The 18,592-nt window shown below is 46.5% G+C and overlaps 1 protein-coding gene across 1 annotated transcript in view; it reads right to left on the bottom strand.

Annotated features, from left to right (window-relative positions):
- The window catches only part of LOC119185615 (para-nitrobenzyl esterase), a 78,965-nt gene that overhangs the window by 29,924 nt on the left and 30,449 nt on the right, over positions 1-18,592 (bottom strand). The window contains exon 2 of the mRNA XM_075887096.1: positions 12,842-13,428. Within this exon, the coding sequence (XP_075743211.1) occupies positions 12,842-13,312 (471 nt within the window). The 5' untranslated portion in view covers positions 13,313-13,428. The remainder of the gene's footprint in view (positions 1-12,841; positions 13,429-18,592) is intronic.

Here is an 18,592-nt window from a genome sequence, read left to right as displayed (position 1 = left end):
GCTGACAACTATAGAAAGTAATTGGAAAATTCGTTCATCTTGTACCTGTTAGCTTTGGTCTAAGTTATCCTCCAAGATGCATCGCAACGTTCGTTGTTGGCGATGCACGCGTTTTAACATGTCATTCTACTTCGCTCTCAGGTTAGTACGTATATATTGGCCGTACTATTTATTACTAGCACCTGGGTATGCTTGCGCGTGGTTCTGCTTCCATAATGTACATCTTCATATTTAGGATTTTTGCTTACATTGTAGCTATTTATATACGCGTATTTCAACGCTCCTTCGCGAATACGTAACTTTAGTATGGCCGTCGCTGGAGCTATTTTCAATGTTCATGAAGACGCACAGTGCTACGTCAAAACCACACAACGAAACAAGAAGGATACTGTTTACGTGATGCTGTACTAATTTTTTTTCTAAAAGTGTTACAGATACTAGTTGTTTTTTTTTCAGAAAAGGGAAGAGATTTAATGCTCAAGTGACTGCTCAATTTATGGTCAGAGTCTTAGGATTTCACATAACATTCTGAACCGGTGTTTCAGCACTTTTTCTATACACTTGTGTTTACTTACCGATAACTTTAGGTGTGAAGAAGGCATTTAAGAAAAAGAAAGTAGTCATACAACCAATGCAAATCATTCATAAAAGCAGCATGTACATCAGTGTCATAAAGTTATTACTCGCACGACGCGATACAAGGGAGCCACCATATCGCCGCCCATCAGATCTTGATAATTATGTTGAGAATACATGGAATGCGCAAAAGTTGGACAATAGTCATTTCAACAACTCTATATTACACTATAATAATGATGATGAGTTATGCTGAAAAGCTTTTTTTTAATATGGGTTAAAGAGTGTAAGCTGCTGAAAAGGCACAATTTGTGGGTAAATATTACGAAATGGACGCTGCTTTGACTGGAAATTAAGTACGCGATAAAAGTCTTTCTTCACCGGTTAGCATGAGGCAAAGCAGATTTATTTGACGCGACGATACCTCCATAAAATAGGGGGTGGCTGAATTATTTTACATTCTATATTAAGACTATATTGTACCTTTTCAGCTTAGACTAGTATACACCGGGTGAAGGAACCCTAATTTAATAAATAAATACATTCCCGGGGCAAGTAATTACATTCGTAATGAGACGTCATTGTTTGTGTTATATTTGACTGATTACTGTAATTGCTTGATCTAAAGTTACCGACTCTCTTCTGGATGTTGTCTAGTAAATAGATGACCTGTGTTTTACATGCACGTGTGTCTAAATGGTAGGTGCACCTCTGGCAATATTTAGGGTAGGTGCTCAATGCCTGGGTGGGCTATAGATATGTAAGCACTCTGTAAAGTACTGCACCTGAAAATAATGTATACACCCAATATATTCTCTCTATATACATTTAGGAAAGTTAAACCCATAAAAACCTTCCATATCTACGCCGATCATCAGGTATCGAACTGACATTGGGATTTGTATTTCCCTCCCGTGCTGAGTCTTCTTTGAGGATGGGTAATTGTGTATTCCTTCCCAAGTTAATGCTATTTATACCCTGAGCCCTATTTTCTCAAAGGGTTTTTTAAACCACTCTATATAATATTATTACACAAGAACTGGCTCGAGTATATATCTCCTCTTCGTAAACATCCTACAGCCACCACACGACTCGGCTGCTTTTGGTGTGTCCAAGACACAAACATCCAATTACTGACTCCACATGAATAATACAGCAGGCCTAAGAATGGTAACATTGGGGAGATATTATTATGTAGAAGGATTCTAGCATTGGCCCTTCTCAGTACTAATATGCATCGGGCTAAAAAATTAGATATTCTTCGTGAGAATTTTGTTGCACACAACACCTTCGCTGACCTGAAGTGTTCCTCATTTTTTGAAGTGCATTTCTAAAGTATTTATTAAGCATTGCGAAGCCGACACAATGTAAAGTATGAAATATAATTATTTATTCTTAAATAAAATTTAATTTATTTTAAATGAAGAAGAGGTTGCACAAAACAACTAGGTTTCTCGCGCCAATTTACGAGTAGACACAACCTATGAGACTATCTCCTTTTGTCATTGCCAAACCACAGTTATAATTGTCTTGGTTTTACGTTGGAGTTATCTATATAAATTGGTGATGAAGTATACTGCCATCAAAGTGTATATTATTTTTTTAGTGCAGTTTGCAGAAAATGCAAAATTAAACCCATACATGTAAAACTGTTGACAAAACTGCGGCTGTTGAGATAAGGGGTTGATGTCATTATTTTACCAATGCAATTGAGTAGCTCAGAGTCTTTCGCACACTTTCCTATATGATTTTATCCTCAACAGCAGTCATTGGGTGTTTGCAACTTCACTTTCATTTCTCCATATTCAAATGAAGGAAAGTCTGTGACACTCATACTTACATATATATATCAAAGTACTTATCCGAGATAGGTACTCGTAAAATATCCAGACAAATATTGCAATCAAGGACGGCATATATGTCGGAAATCATCGCCTGCCTTGTCATACAATTGTGTTGTGAGAAAATTCTTCAAGAAGAATGCGTGCGAGCGCTGCAGGAAAAAAAATTAGTTTGCTTTTGTGGGCGACAGCCACGTCAAAAGAAGTACTTTACTCATGGATAGCTCATTTCAGTGAGTTACTCGCACTGTTCACAAGAAGAACTTTTGATGTTTATTATTTTCCCATTTTGCTTATTATTATTTGGAAAATACATGATTCAAAACGGTACGTACAATAAAGCCTCGTGTACAGTAGCGCAATAGCCAAGTGTTGTCACTGAGCGAGTAATAAAATGTTATTACTCACTTCTTCCGGCGCCTTTACGGAAGCACCGCTTTCGAAAACACCAACCTCCCTTCTTCGTCTTTTTTCCTCTTCTGCACTCCGTTTCCAAGCAAAATATATCTCCGTTAGCAAAGAGAGCCAAGTCCGTTCTATCCCGTTCGTGAAACCAAAATACACACGCTTACAAGCATATACAGCCTATTCTAGAGTTTGTCTTTCCTCTTAGGATCTTCGTTATCGTACTCATAGAGACATCCGCGGGGGATAGCGGCTTCTTCCCAAACAAAAAAATATTACCTCCATATTTCGTTTTGTTTTCTCTTTTCACGCGCATCTGTACTTCGCAAACCACTACCCCGAATTTGAGACGACACTCCCGGGCTCCTTCTCATCTGCTTCGCAAACAGAGCACAAATAAGAAGACCCGTGACGTTGTGTCTCCGTTTACCTTTCTTCTTTTTCTCGTTGGTGAGGGCGCAGAGACGTGCAGAGGGGGAGGGGAGGGGGACTCGGACACCGAGATTTGTCCCTCTATTCCTATTTGTTTTGGCGAGAGTTTCACTCTTATATATCCTCAAGCGTGGAACAACAGTCCCCTCGCCTCGTCGCAAGACGAGGGGGGGGAAGGGGGAGCTAGCTGCCAAGTTTTAGGTTGCCGCTGGATCCTTGTGGTGTGGGCGATCGATAGTCGGAACGCTACTATAAGCTAGTAGGAAGAACGCGGTTCCTCCTTCAGCCCGTTTCCACGCGGGGACCCTCCTTGTCGCGGACCTTGAACAAATTGGAAAGAGGGAGGAAGCGACGGTGGAAGGCGTTGTCTCTTAAGGGGTAGCGAACTGGCGACTGTAGCAGCGGCTCCCGGTGGCGCAGGAAAAGGCGGTGGAGATGACGCTGTCAGGGTTGCTTGCCACATAGCAGCTTATACGCGTGGCGTTATCCCCTCGGGGTGGGATCCCTGTCCCGCGGTGTTGTTTGCTTTGGCCGCCGATTCCACGGCCCACTCTGGAGCTGTCACCCCAGACATCCCACTGGTGTGGGCTTCTATTTTTGTTTTTTATCATTTCGCGTAGTTTCTTTTCTATGGCTGTTACTTTTTTCCTCTTCACGGCTGCACACAGTAGCTTTCCGGCCTGTCATTTGTGCTGGATTATCGTAGCTCCCTTTCTTGTGACAGCATGCTGAGCCACCGGTGCACGCACATATGTAGCCAACACGTGTATTGTGATATGCTCTTAGTGAAGCTCCTTCGTTATTTACACAAACATCGATAGCCTGGAGTCACTTTTAGAAAACCGTATACATTTCGCATTGGAAGGCCACACCAGTTTCGAAGAAAATCCTGCAATTGTGACGAGACGATGTAATGCATACCACATTTCTCTGATCGCCTTGCTTGCAGAACGCGATGTAAATTGACCTGCCTTCAACCAAAAATAGTATAAATAGTTCAGGAAAAGAAATGTGCGAGGACCATGTTCCTACAAGCAACAGGGAGTTGGGTCAAATAGCAAGGTGCCCAGCCATAGCTACTACTTTAGGGGCGAATTTTCCAAAGGTGAGGGTCGTTCCCTCCCCCGTTTGTATATTTTATGTTTGTAGGTGCCTCTAGTTTATAAATTTCTCACTAGATGTTGCTGTTTGTGTATGTCCTTGAAAATAATATCACTAGATGGCGTTAGTGGATTTTTCTTGGTTGACTGCGGGTTTAGAGACAATAAGCTCGCCCATGCCTCGGCCCGAGAATTACTCTTCCGGACCTCCAACCCCGGCATATCGCACCTACCCTCGGCTATGCGTATGGACCTGGTCCTAACATACACAGATATTCTGGAACATCAAGGACTCGAAAGATGGAAACTTCCGCCTCCGGGGCCAAAGCTCAGTAAAGAATCTCAGGTAGCACGGCGTCGCCTTCAGACCTTGTCTTACCCCAATCCATACATATTGTCCAAGATAGATCCCGACACATACGCACCACAGTGCAGGTTCTGCGTCACTAAAATAGCTACCCTGTACCACATAGTATGGGAATGCCCACACAATCCACTTCTACAACCCACAGCACAGCACAACGCTGTAGGGGGGGGAGGCAGCTCTGTCCAGCTCGGATCCGAAGACCCAAGAGAACCTTGTGTGACGAGTGAGGACAGCGGCTCGGGCCAATGGGATCCCCGACTAAGGAGCCCACTCATGGACACTCCTTCCTCTGTCGCAAGTAAATGTTTTATTCTCTCTCTCTCTGGCTATTAAAAAGAATATATGGCACTGTTATAATAAGAAATTCACAGCATTACCATAGAGTGAATTATTATTCCGTGTCGCCTCACTGCACCGACAACTCATTCAGCGCGGGCACACGCAAACTGTCCCTTTTAGAGGCTGTGCGTGCACTTGCAAGAGCAACAAAGAAAAAGAGAGAGAGAGAATCCGAGATAGCACAGGCGTTTGAGATACACGGTGCGTGTCACACGTCGATCAGCACCCTTTTGGAGGAGGGCGTTGAAAATAGATGGGGATACTTTTTTTACGAATTTGCCAGTAACTTGGCATGATCGTAAGCACAATCAAATATATATATGTATATGGTTTCTCTCGGTCAATATGAATATTCTTGATCAAAGTTGAGGTACACTTAAGCATTTGTCATGTTTCGTTCTGTGTGGTTTGTAGTGTGGTCATTTACAACCTGAGAATGAAAATAAGCTCAGCCTATAGACCCCGCTGTTCTACACCCAGCGAATTGGCACAGATGCTAGAATTATTGATATTTGGTTGTGTCCTCAACGCCAAACCTTATACATGTATTCCATCTCAGAAATTTTACATTGCAAATATACTCCCGTTTCGATGATTTGCCTGCAGAAATGAAAGGTTGACACTATTGGCCCGATTAAGCAAATATATAGACACAACCGATTAAGCAAATATATTGTTACGACAAGGAGACTGACTCGGAATAGTAGACACAGATATATTTTCAGCCGGTTACGCGAGCAGCTCCAGCCACATAGAGTAGCCCGCGCCAGTTTATATGCTTTGTCCTCTTCATCTCCATGCACTGGCACGTGGCATGACCCCCGGCGGCGGAGGCATCATCCCGGTGCTCTAAAGGTCGTTATCTGACGCACTCTCGTAGGGCTTGATCCGCGAGACGTGCACAATATCACTGGACAGCACAGCAAATGATAATGGATAGATGGGGCGAGGTGACAGGTGTTACTTGACACAATACACAGTAAGGTCCCGTGTAAAGAGACAAACATTTTTCTGATAGGCCCAGCCGACGTTCAGGGGACCAGAGTAAAACCATGGCACCGGGAATGAAATGTACTTCTCGATGTTCCGCATCGTACCGACGGCATGGGTCGGTCTGCGACGCCATTAGCCGAGCGCGGGTGAGCTGAGGGGTATAATCGGCTCGCGCAATCGCGTCACGGGCATACTCACTGGTGAACGAGGTATGAGCTGAGATGACTGTGTCCATTGGTAAAGTCGGCTGTTTTCCGTACAATAAGTAGAACGGCGAAAAGCCCGCTGTGTCATGACGGGATGAATTATACGCGAAAGTTGCGTAAGGTAAGGCAAGGTCCCAGTCTCGGTGGTCGGGTGGCACGTACCTAGCCAGCGTATTTGTGAGAGTGCGAATAAATAGTTTCGTCAGGCCGTTCTTTCGAGGGCGGTAAGCGGTGTTCAGTGTGTGTTGTGCGCAACAAGACCGCAGAATGTCGGCGATGATTTAGGATAGAAATGTACGGCCACGGTTTCTGAAGAGTTGTTTCGGAGCACTGTTAACCAACCTATATCCCGTAACAATAAGTCAGCGACGTTGGTTGCACAGCTTGTCCGTAATAGCTCGCGTAATAGGGTAGCGTGTAGTGTAATCTGTAATCACGGCTATCCATTTGTTTCTCAATGTTGATGTGGGAAAAGGACCAATCAGGTTTAACCCATCTTGGTAAAATGGTTCCGTGGTTATATCAATTTGTTGAAGATGGCCAGCGGGTTGGAGCGACGGTGTTTTACGACGTTGGCATAACTCACACGTGGTAACGTATCGGCTTGCTGATCAAGAAAAGCCTGGCCAGAAGAAACGGTGTCGTACGTGCTCGTACGTGCGAGATACGCCAAGGTGTGCAGCCATGGGAGCGTCGTGAAATTTAATGAGAACGCAGCACCGCAAACGCTTAGGCACAACAAAGAGAAGGTCAGGCCCGTCAAGTCGCAAATTGCGGTGATATGGCTCACCCTTTTGACGCGATTCTGTACGGCTAATGATGTCCAGCTGCACTAGATCACGTTTATGTTCTTTCCCAATGTTAAGGAAGTCGGACACTGAGAAGATAGAGTGCTCCGTGGGCGCGTCAGTGTCCTCAGGATCGTCGAGAGGATACCGGGAGAGGCAATCATCATGGTGTAGGAGGCCAGATTGTGTAGGAGGCCAGATTTGTGGACCACCGAGACTCTAGCAGGCACAAAGCCCAGTGACCAAGGCGGCCTGATGCATATTTCAGACAGTTCAGCCAGCAGAGCGCGTGGTGGTCGGAAGCTACTGAAAATGGGCGTCCGTATAAATAAGGTCGAAATCTTGCCACTGTCCATACGAAAGGGTTCAGAAGCAGACAGGAGGTGGCTGGCGTAAGCATTAACGCAATCATGGCCACGTTGTTTCTGAGCCAGCACTGCGCCAATGCCATGTCCACATGCATCTGTACGTATTCCCGTAGGGGAAGCAGGGTTGGTGTGTGCGAGAATCGGAGGAGTAGTGAGAAGAGCGATGAGAGTCGAGAATGCAGAAGCCTCTTTAGAGCCCCATAATAGCGGGACGTCTTTCTTCAGAAGCTGCATAAGCAGCCTCGCTATGTGCGCAAAGTTTGTCACAAAGCGTTGGAAGTAGGAACATAGTCCTATAAAGCTGCGTACATCCTTCGCAGATCATAGTACAGAAAAGTTTTGGCGGCGCTGATTTGCCGTGTCTGGTTGTACACCGTTGGCGTCTACTAAATGGCAAAGTGCTGTGATTTGGTGGCGTTCAAAGTAACATTTGTATGAGTTGAGCTTCAGGGCAACGTGACGGGAAATGCCAAAGATGACTGAGACGTGCTCTATATGAGTTTCACATGTTGGTGAAAAAATGACGACGTTGTCCAAGTAGGACAAACGAGTGGATCATTCGAATCTTCTGAGCAGGGAGTCCATCATTCGTTCGAAGGTAGCTGGTGCATTACAGAAGCCAAGAGGCATGACTTTGAGCTAATAAAGGCCATCGAGGGAGATGGAGCCGTTTTTTACGGTTGATTTCATCTACTTTAACCTACCAGTTGCCGGAAGGAAGGTCTGTAGAGGAAAAATAGTGGGACCCATAGAGGTAATCAAGGGCATCAACTATTCGTGGCAGAGGGTACACGTCTTTTTTGGTAATTTTTGTTTAGGTGTCGATAATCGATGCAAAAACGCCATGCGCCGTCTTTTTGCGGACTTACAGGACAGGAAAAGCTCAAGGACTGCAGTATGGCTCAATGATTTCTTGGGCGAGAATTTTGTCGACCTCCCTTTGAATAATGTGACGCTCGGCCGCCAACAACCGATACGGACGCCTATGAATAGGATGCTTATTACCAGTGTTAATGCGGTGGGTCATACCAGTAGCTTTCCCCAATGGACGGCTACTGAGGTCAAAAATTTCGATGTAGAACTGCAGAACCCGGTGGAGCTTGTCAGTCTGCTGTGGCGTTAAGTTGGATGTGATCACCGACCTAATAGCGCTGTCGGAGCAAGTGTCGTTGAGCGTGGGGGTCAGAAGGGTCGGCCATCATGAAGAGGTCTACCATGTTGTCTTCTCAGGTGCAGAGCAACTCCAAAAAGACCCCTTGTGGCAGCACTTGAGGTGTTCAACTAAAGTTGACAACTGAAGGCACATGGAATTCCCTGCGATGGACAAAATGATGTGCGGTAACGTAATGCCGTGGTTGATGGCGACATCAGTGATAGGGATCAGAACACAGTCACCATAGAGAACTGGTGGTATTGAAACAAGTTCTACGTAGGTCATTGTCTATGGAGGGAGGCGCGCATGTTCCGTTGTGCAGAGACGACTCGGCCGTTGTGCAAGAGGTTCTGTTGCGGGCAAGTGTAGACTGAGTGTACTGGTCGAACAGACTATGAGGACAGAGTGCACGGAAAAGAAGTCGAGACCTAGGATTACGTCGTAGGGATATTTCATCAAGGACGGTGAAGAGAACAACTGTGTGTCGATCCACGACGCTTACATGAGCGGAGCATATTCCAACGATAGATGCTATTCCACCATTCGCAACAGAGACGAACAGAGTGATCGCAGGTGTCAGAACTTTCTTGAGCTTTCGGCGAAAATCACTCGTCATCACGGAAAGTCGAGCTCCGGTGTCGACAAGAGCAGTCACATGCACTCCGTCTACTTGAACGTCTATAAGGTTCCGTTTCGTTTGTATTGTGAAGAGAGGATTTTCTGTCAGTTAGGGCGATGCAGTGCCACCTCCGGGGGCTGCAACACTTAGTTTTTCCTCGGGGAACCTCGTTGGAAGGCGGGGGGAGATGGTCGGTGGGGCAGTTGAGGACAAGACTGGCGACGTTGGGTGGATGGAGAGCGGGAGTAGTGGTGTTTAGTAAACAGGTTCCTAGGCAAAATGGTCGCGGCTGGTCTCATGGCGATAGGGGGGACGTGCATGGAAGGTACGAGAGGAAGCTTGTGCAGGAGGACCCCAGTGTCTTCTGCAATGGCGAGAAATGTGCCCAGTTCAGTGACACAAGAAGCAGATCGCCTTGTCATTGTATGTTCGTCATGTGGACGGATTATGGAACGTTGAGGGAGAACCGGTCGGTAAGGGACGTGCAGGCGCGTGTTGGGGCTGGAAGTCGGTGCGGGGAAGAGGGTAAATAGAGCGAATTCCCAAGCTGGCAATTTCCTGCCGGATGACTGCTTGAATGAGGGGCAACGTAATTGAAGGAGAGGGGTCCGGGGATGTTAGTTTCATGTTATTTTAAGCGGCCGCTTTAAGTTCCCGCCTCACGAGTCGCACCAAGTTGTCACAGGTCTCTGGTAAATGGTATGTGTCGAGACACGAGAACGTCTGGCGGTATTTGGAAGGCGCTGGAACTGATGAGAGATGCGCCTGCTTTCAGCTTGTTGGAGCCGGCGGCACTCTCGAATAATGGCATTAACAGATGATACATTGTTGAATAAGAGCAAGTTGAACGCATCGTCGGCGATACCTTTGAGTATATGCGCAACTTTGTCAGGCTCAGAAATGTTCTCGTCGGTCGTGCGATCTAGGACGAGGACATCTTGAATATAACATTTTATAGGGCTCGGTGTAAGTTTGTGCGCGAGTTGATAACTTATTCTTCGCGGCTTGTTAACGACCACACGGGTTTCCAATAAGCACACGGATCTGTTCTTTGAAGCTGTCCTAGTTTGTAATGTCATGTTCATGGTATCGAACCAGATACGAGGGGTTCCATTGAGGTAAAAAATCACGTTTGCGATGATGAGCGTGGCATCCCACCTGTACGTATTGACACTGACTCGTTCGTAGAGGCGTAGCCATTAATCGACGTCCGAACCCTCGTGGCCCGAGAATACGCCATGGTCTTTGAGGGCGGGAAGCGTCACGAAAATTGTTGCGTTTGATGGGTTGGCAGGCTGGACAGGAGACCGGGCGACCTAAGGAGATCTAGGTGAACCTAGAGTGGTCATGTTGAAAGCCGGGAGCGAGCGTCTGCTTCGGAGTTCCGTGGTGAGGTCGGGGATCACACCAGTCCACCAAATATGTTACGAGAAGGAGACCGACTCGGAATAGTAGACACATATATTATCAGCCGGTTAAGCGAGCAGCTGCAGCCACACAGAATAGCTCGTGCCAGTCTATATGCTTTGTCATCTTCATCTCTATGCACTGGCACGTAGCAATATGATCAAGACTGAGTATTTCTCCCCCAAATCATGAACCATTTCATCGAAACAAGCCATGCTTTCTGCTTCCTGCTGTTCGCTGCCAAAGCTGTTTCTTTTTTGCATGATAGCATTGTAGAAATTCCGGTATCGGGTTCATCGGCGGCGTGTTTTAAATGCGAATACATTTCTTAGTCGGGCTATGCCCGGTGTCCATCGATATCCGTCCACTACCCTCTCCCATAGCAACAGCTGCGGGCGCGTATTCAACCGGAGCCTTCGCCCTTTCATGCTTCAGCGTCGGCAGCTATCAGCAACAGTTGCGTGCGCACGCATTTATCCTCGCCCCTAGCAACCGAAGCTCCCACCTTCTTGGCTTGAACGTGACTTGCCACCGCCTCAATGCACTGCGTTTGAAACACATTTTTAGTGTTTGTGCTGCAAGTTTGTAGGGTTTATGTTGATAAGACGCTGACATTATGGCCATCAGGTACAATGACAAGTGCAGTGCTTCGCCGCTCCTTTTCTCACAATTCGCTCTCTCTCCTCCATGCGCCCCACTCTTTCGTTCGATGGAGTGACGCTGGTGCCGTTGCCGCCTCGCCCGTTTAAGACACGTCTCTGTACAAACACCTGTACACTCTTGCCTAGACCGCAGACGGAGTCGTTGTGGTGACCGTGTACCTCGCGCCCAACCTCGCTCATTTGCCACGCAACTAGGAGCGGCTAGGGAAAGTGCTTGTGTGCGCTTCAAAGTATCTGACCCCATCGTCTTGGTTGTTGACCTTAACGTGGACGTGAGAAAGAAAAGTGGCGAGTGGTTGGTGGAGCAGATGCGGACAAAATATTCTATGCATTGTGCCTGCACCGAGTCCCTCAAGTTCTCGACTACCAGTTACAAAAGTTGCAATAATCTCGTCTTTACCCGAAACTGTGACGTGCGCATGCTTCTCACAGACACTTTTATTGTACTCTTAAACTGTACAGATATTGCCGTCAGGTACATTGACAGCACAAACAGGTGCTGATGAATGTGTAAATAAATGATTATGGTACAAATGCTCGTCTCGTCAATAATTTACGCCATTAAATTTACTACGTCATGCATTCTTGGCCCAAGAGATGCATTCAAATTTCCTCACTATTCGCTTCAGGGAAGGGGGGGAATTTTTCGTTAGCAAGAAAGCCGTGGTGTCCGGGAGTAAAACTTCAATCTATGTGGAATTCCAATGGCCGATCGCGAGTGCTGGGCTGGATTGCGAATGGCGCGCAGAACCGAGCGGGGATTGCTCTCGCCAAACCTGCAATTTGAACGCACGTGTCTCGACGAGAGCTGTTTGTGAGCGGAAATCTAGCGAGGGCGTTTTTTGGACATCCATAAGCAACGCCCTAGGAGGTGTAGCCATAAGTGATTGCATGAAAGGCGGGTGCACAGAATACGTCACTTGAATTTCCGGTCAAATCCGCTGACTTCGCAGGAGCGAGAATTCTTGCTCCGCGGAGACATCCGTGATTTGCGGTGGCTCTCAACCTGCCATTGGAAAACACAATTCACGCTCCCGATGCGCCATGGGAATGTGATTTCTCCGCTCAGAGCAGAAAAACCTGACCTGGATCTGCCGTTGGAATTCAACACTAGATGTGGATAAAGATATGGGCTAGAGGACTCATATTTCACCAAAATGACACCCAATGCTGGCATTTGCAAATGTGCATTGATAGATAATTTCAGAAGGGAATTTGGCATCATTATTGCAGACATATATCAAGTATGCTGTCTAATATAGCATCTCCTCTATCTATTACTACTCAAATGTGGATGCCGATTCTGAAACATATAGATTTTCTTTCACGGCTGTTTGAAGAAAATAGCGACAACATACAGTAGCTTGAAAAAAAAATGCGTGAGACCAGTCCTCTCTTTGTACCTAACTAGAACAAAGTGCTATTAATAGCAAGAGACGAGTAAGTAACGCTAGCACAATTTCATGTTGTCCCAAAGACTTCAATCTTTGTTAAGTGGAAGGCCACAAGTCAAACGTTCGCAGGCCGCATGGTTGAGAGACCTGTACGTACATACTGAAACCTCAACAAATCGCTGCGTGCTTACCTTAAAAACAAAGGCGCCGTCCTCGATGACTCCTGTAATCTCTCCGCAGCCGGGCGTCCGCGCACGCACCACATCCTCCAGCGACCTGCCGATGCCGGCTGACAACAACAGAGACGTTGTCCCGGGCGCGCCACCAGTTGACGCGGTACTTGCAGTGGTGCTAGACGGACTGGCAGTCGTGGAAATCACCGCCGCTGCCACCGTTACCAGCACCGTGAGCGTAACGAGCGCGGTGACCGCTGCGAGCACGCACATCTTGGGGCTGCACGTGCCTTGATGAGACCCTGCTCCTCCTGTGGTAGACCAGTAGTGGCGACGCGAACGCTGGGCGTGGTCTACAAGCCGAGACGCGGGAGCGGCGCTCGAAGTTGGCGAGTTGCGTGTGTCCTGCTGTGTGTCCGTGTACCGGACGAGGTCGTCCTCGTCGTCCAAATGGCTATAAGGTCGATGCGCGCCTCGCAGCAAGGACATGCTACACCATGAGCCAGCCGCTACTCAAGATCCGCCCGCCACCGCAGCACAGCCGTCTGTCGACGTCATTCCTCTGCGAGGGACCTCCGTCAGTGTTTCCAACCGCTTGGTCGTACCTGCGAAGGTATACATAAGGAGTTGACATAGGCCTAATGAGAAAAAGCGTGTTTTGATAAGCTTATTCAAAGCAAGTGCATTTCATTGCTCATTTGTGAACTAAATTGTTGTGAATGAGTGTAAATAATCATACAAAAATGACGCGGTTTAAAGCATTATATGAGATCTTTTGAGCACGATATTCATGCGCTCAATAAAGCGCCCTTTCGTAAGGCGAGCGAAATATGTTACTATTATGGCAGACGCAAATAACGTTTTTTTTTTTCTAGGGGTGAAGCTCCTTAAAGCGGCACCCGTTCGTCCCTCGTAATAGTGCGTAACACGTCTTACGCTTTGCCCTGCAAGGTGGTGCCGGTGGGAGATTTCTCCTGTGCGTGGTTGAACAATAAAAAATTTGCACCGTGCGCGTTCACTAAAAGCCGAATTTTCCGATCTCTTTTCCCAATTAGCAGCAATTGGTATGCACAGTGAGCACTACTTGACAAGAAAGGGTTGCTACGTTATACTCACTGGACGTAACCTTCTTGGTTTTAGAAAGGTTTAGCGAGTGTCGAGCCGCAGTGCCATGAATACAGTAAACTAGTGTATACCATGAACTCGAGATGGTTAAAGGTGGGAAGTAGACACGAAGCGCAAGCCGTAAGAAAGTGTGCATGTGCCACCTCTCGTTTAGTCCATGGAATATCCGCTGGATTGGGGTGCTTCTATATGCGGAATATATGATGAAAAGATGCGAGATGGTGGTACTTGCACTGTTGACTAGGTGGACGAACGGAGAGACAGACAGGCGCAAGGAAGGATGCATGGATGGCTTCACGGACGGATAGGCGCATGGACGGACGCTGGGGCGGATGCATGTACGAACGCAGGGACGGACGCAGGGATGAACGCACGGATGGACGTGCGGACGCACAAACATACGCACGCACGGACGGGCGGATGGATGCACCTATAATCACATGGACGGACGCATGGATGGAAGCAAGAACGAATGGACGGACGGATGCTTCGCCCCACTCTCCATCATTCACCCCGTGGATATGCTGCCGTTTTTTTTAATTCTTGTTTCGCTTTCCTAAACAAGAAAATTACATCCTTTGTCGAAATTTTCCGCGCTAAAACCCACCTTATATCCGCGTCACTACAAGTGGTTCCAAATTCAGGTTACATTACCACAGAAAATTTCCATTGCTCCACACAACGCTAACGAAGAGAAACGCTAATGGCACAGTACGTTATGTTGGGCTAGTTGGTACATATTAGGCTGAAATACGAGGCGCAAGGTTGACAAAGAGAAAAAAAAAGAGAAAGAAAGAGGAAAAAAATAGTCTTTTTTTTTCTCTTTGTCAGCCTTGCGTCACGTATTTCAGCCGCTAATGGCACAACTACGAGCGATGAAGCCAGCCGCTATGCGCACGGGACTCCACCGAACAGCCAACGCTCGAAAAGAAGAAGAGAACGAGGGTGTCTGGGCAGAGGTTCACGAAGACAACCGACCTTCGGATCTTCTTGATTGTTGTACGTCGTTCACTTTACGCACAAGTTCGCCCCTTAATAAACGGTGTAAAGAGACATCCTTGTTGTGAGGCTGCTACATTCATTGCAATATTTCATACGCATGAAAACACCATTATAGACGAGAGTCGTGGTATAAACATGTGTATACGTTGTGTGTGTGTGTGTGTGTGTGTGTGTGTGTGTGTGTGTGTGTGTGTGTGTGTGTGTGTGTGTGTGTGTGTGTGGTGAAAAGCAGCCGTTCTTCATGTCCTTAGTATCCACACATTTATTCTTCCACTAGGGTATGACTCCCTCGTGAGAGTGCTAGGCAGCCTGCTTATGATATGCACTTGGATAATAATCAATTGCTTATCATGCTCGTTATCCTAATTCTAATTTGAAACAACAACGACGCATTGAGGTTCACGACGGAGCAGCTACCACATGAACAAAATTGAAAAAAGACCGATTCAGTGCTGTAGCACAATCACGGAAGGTGTTGCGCACGATGGGTGCATTATAGCATGAACATTTTCGATAAAACGATTCAAAGACAAAAACGCTTTTCCTTTACGACTGGTTGTATCAATCACCGCACCCCCTCCCCTCCTTTCCGAATTCATTATGCACGTAACGCAACTTTGCATTGCCGCCAGGAGTGGATGCACCGCAAGCCTTGTGAACCAGAACAGGCTTCCGCTGGTTACGTCAGCCGCTCACCACGGACCGAGCTAAAATGCCATAAGGACAATCACGACACAAAAATGATTTTTCTTTTCGTGTCCTTCTTTTTAAAGCTAACCACGTCAAAGCCGACAATCAGTTGTCGTCTTTGGTGGGGCTTGTGAGGTTTCCGACCTAATCAACCTGACCAGTAATCGGAGCAATATGTTTTTTTTAGTATTTGATGCACGTAACCAACGATTTCAAATGAAGTGGTGTTGCTTTCATCCTTGAACTACTTCTATGATCAGCTGACTGCTGGCCGTGTAACAAATGGATAAATTTAGTAAATGAAACCCAGTGAGAATTCACGAGCGCATCTTCATTAATTAGTCTTCTGTTCAGAAGGTGGCTGGCGAATGTGCGCTTCAGCGCACAACACTGAAGATCACGAGAGTGGCCACAACATTTGTAGAATATGGTACAAATCCTTGCGTAATGCGTGTCAAACTGTTCAATTGTCCCGCTTTCGATACATATAGCTTCCTAGAGCAGTCATCAAAGGAGAACTATTCACTGTTTTATTGAATGATAGTTCGTATCGTGCATATTCTAGAAGATGTATTGCAGAGTCGAAATACATGTCTGCATGCTAAGAAAGATGACTGAAAATGCGCTGATGTGGAGCACGCGACCCAATTGATGCCATTTATGCTTTCTTCAGCATGGGACTTCTTCCTTGTGAAACTGTCCACACGATGACGTAACCGGGGGTGTGCCCAGAGGACCGGAGCCAGCCAGAGTCTCGGGGAGATCTCGAGGAGAGGAGCCGGGAGCTGCTAAGAGTAACTTTTATTTACACTATTTACAGGTAGAATGTTTCCACATGATGGGGTTAGCATCATGGAAGCCCTCGAGCTGCTGTGAGCTTCTCGGAGCTTGTGAGAGCTCGTCGGGAGCGCCTCGGCGTTAGCATTTTATGTCGTGGCCTTCCCAGGATTATCTGCAGAAAAAAAACAATGGCAGCCAGGGGAGTCCAATAAGGTTTGTCATCTTCACCTCCGCCCCCGAAAGGGGAAGGTGAAACACCCCCTCCTTTCTAACCCACGAAAGCGGGAATAGGCACGCCCAGTTCAGCCCATGGCGAGGGAGAAAACATTGCACGCCGCGTACGACACAGCACAGCACGAAGACGTCGAGTCTTACGTGGAAATCAATTTCGTAGCCTGCTGCAGTGATGGGTTTGCGGCGCCAGGCCGACCACAAATTGAAGAAACAGTGGCATCAAGGTGCCATGGAGAATGTAGAAAAGGCATCCGTAGACGGTTCTCTGTCGCTTGGCTTATTGTCCGCGGCACTCAGACGAACAGAGACGTATAGTCATTACCACCTTTTCAAGCCATTTTGAGTGTAAACAGCCTTTCATAGATCACCGGTCAGTCGCGCAAGTTCAAAAGGGTTCTACGAGGAGTGATGGCTGCACCGCAAAATTCCAAGTACGGCTTGCGTGTCGTGGCCGCTTGTGGTTCATCTCTGGGAGCGCTGTCCCGCAACCGTCTCACGTCAAAGCGACGCCATGTCAGGAAGGCCGATCATAGCAAAGATAAGTGATCTGGCTGTTTACAGTGGGCCGATCCTCATAATGATGGGTGAGCTGAGTGAGCTGACTGTTTTCAGTGGGCCGTAGATGCATTGCACTTACCTACCAACCAGCAGTGACATGGTGAATAGACAGGCGTGCAGACCCACTCACCCCAAAAGCAAATAAAGTATATTGAGGCTTGTACTTGAAGAAAACTTTAGTCTTACTGACTAACGTTTTTTGCACATAGAGCTTTCAGATACCATATTTCATTTTGCCAGGTAATATCGTAACCAATATAGTTCTCTGCCAGCAGATGTATAATCTAGTTGCTAAGGGAGCCGATCCTAGTGAATTATTGTTGTTATACTATCACTTGAATATGTTGTATGCTGTTGTGGTATACTTGAGAATTTAATTTGGTGCACACATTTATACCGCTGATGTTTACATAAATCCAAACACACAGGCAGTTTTCTGCGTTTTTCGATTGGTTGTCTAAGTCTTGTTCTTGAGTCAAGCAGTGCTATGCCTCCTACGACTAGGACAACGCATCTGGTGACTGAAGCATCACAGCGATATTCTATTTCTGTGGGCTATTCAGAAAATTTGAGCACGGATGATCTGCAATAGTAGCCTTAGATGCAAAAGAAGTTTATTGTTTGATATTTAAGTATTAAAAATATTCCTTTGTGGTTCTCACTTGCCCTCTGCCTACATCCGTTACGAAAGCATAGATCAAAGAAAGAAAAAATAAACTTACAGATTCTTTATGAACCAACGCGTCCTAATCTTTTCCTGGGAACTACTACATCAGTTCCATGTGAACAAGTCATATGACTATAATTAAACCATGAATAAAAGTTATCCCGTGACGCTCTCTATACTGCAACAGAACTGAATTTTTATTGTTTATTTTCTTGGATTTAGACGCTCGAGCAAGACGAGAGATCTGCATCAGTGGCGTGTTTTCCACCTCAAGTATGAAAAGTTCCAAACTTTTTTGCTTCTTCCTTTCTCAATTTTCCTTGGAAAGCTGATGTTATTTTTTCTCTTCCCTTGCCAAAATGCATGACTCTAATTCCTACACTGCACACACGGTCGATGCTTCGCTGCCGACTCTCACAAGAGCACTAAACGAGAACGCAGCCACATCGTGTACGTCATCTCAAGTTAAGGCACTTCGGAAGAAAAAAGGCAAAATATAAAAAGCGATGCTGCTGCACCCAGGCTTGCGGGAAAAAAAGAACGGCTGATATGAGCAGCTTAGCAACATCGGTGGCGTACGTGCTCAGAAAGCATGAGCAGATCACTCGCCCTGTTTTGTACTCGATTTTTTTTTAAAGAGGCGAACGGAGCTCGTGTTCTCAACCAGCTTTTATGATGTATCATACCTCGAGTGGCATCACATTTCTTTTATT

The sequence above is a fragment of the Rhipicephalus microplus genome, chromosome 2, assembly GCF_043290135.1.
Source record: "Rhipicephalus microplus isolate Deutch F79 chromosome 2, USDA_Rmic, whole genome shotgun sequence".
NCBI lineage: Eukaryota > Metazoa > Arthropoda > Arachnida > Ixodida > Ixodidae > Rhipicephalus > Rhipicephalus microplus.
Note: the sequence above shows the minus strand (reverse complement) of the source record. Positions and strands in the feature narration are given on the sequence as shown.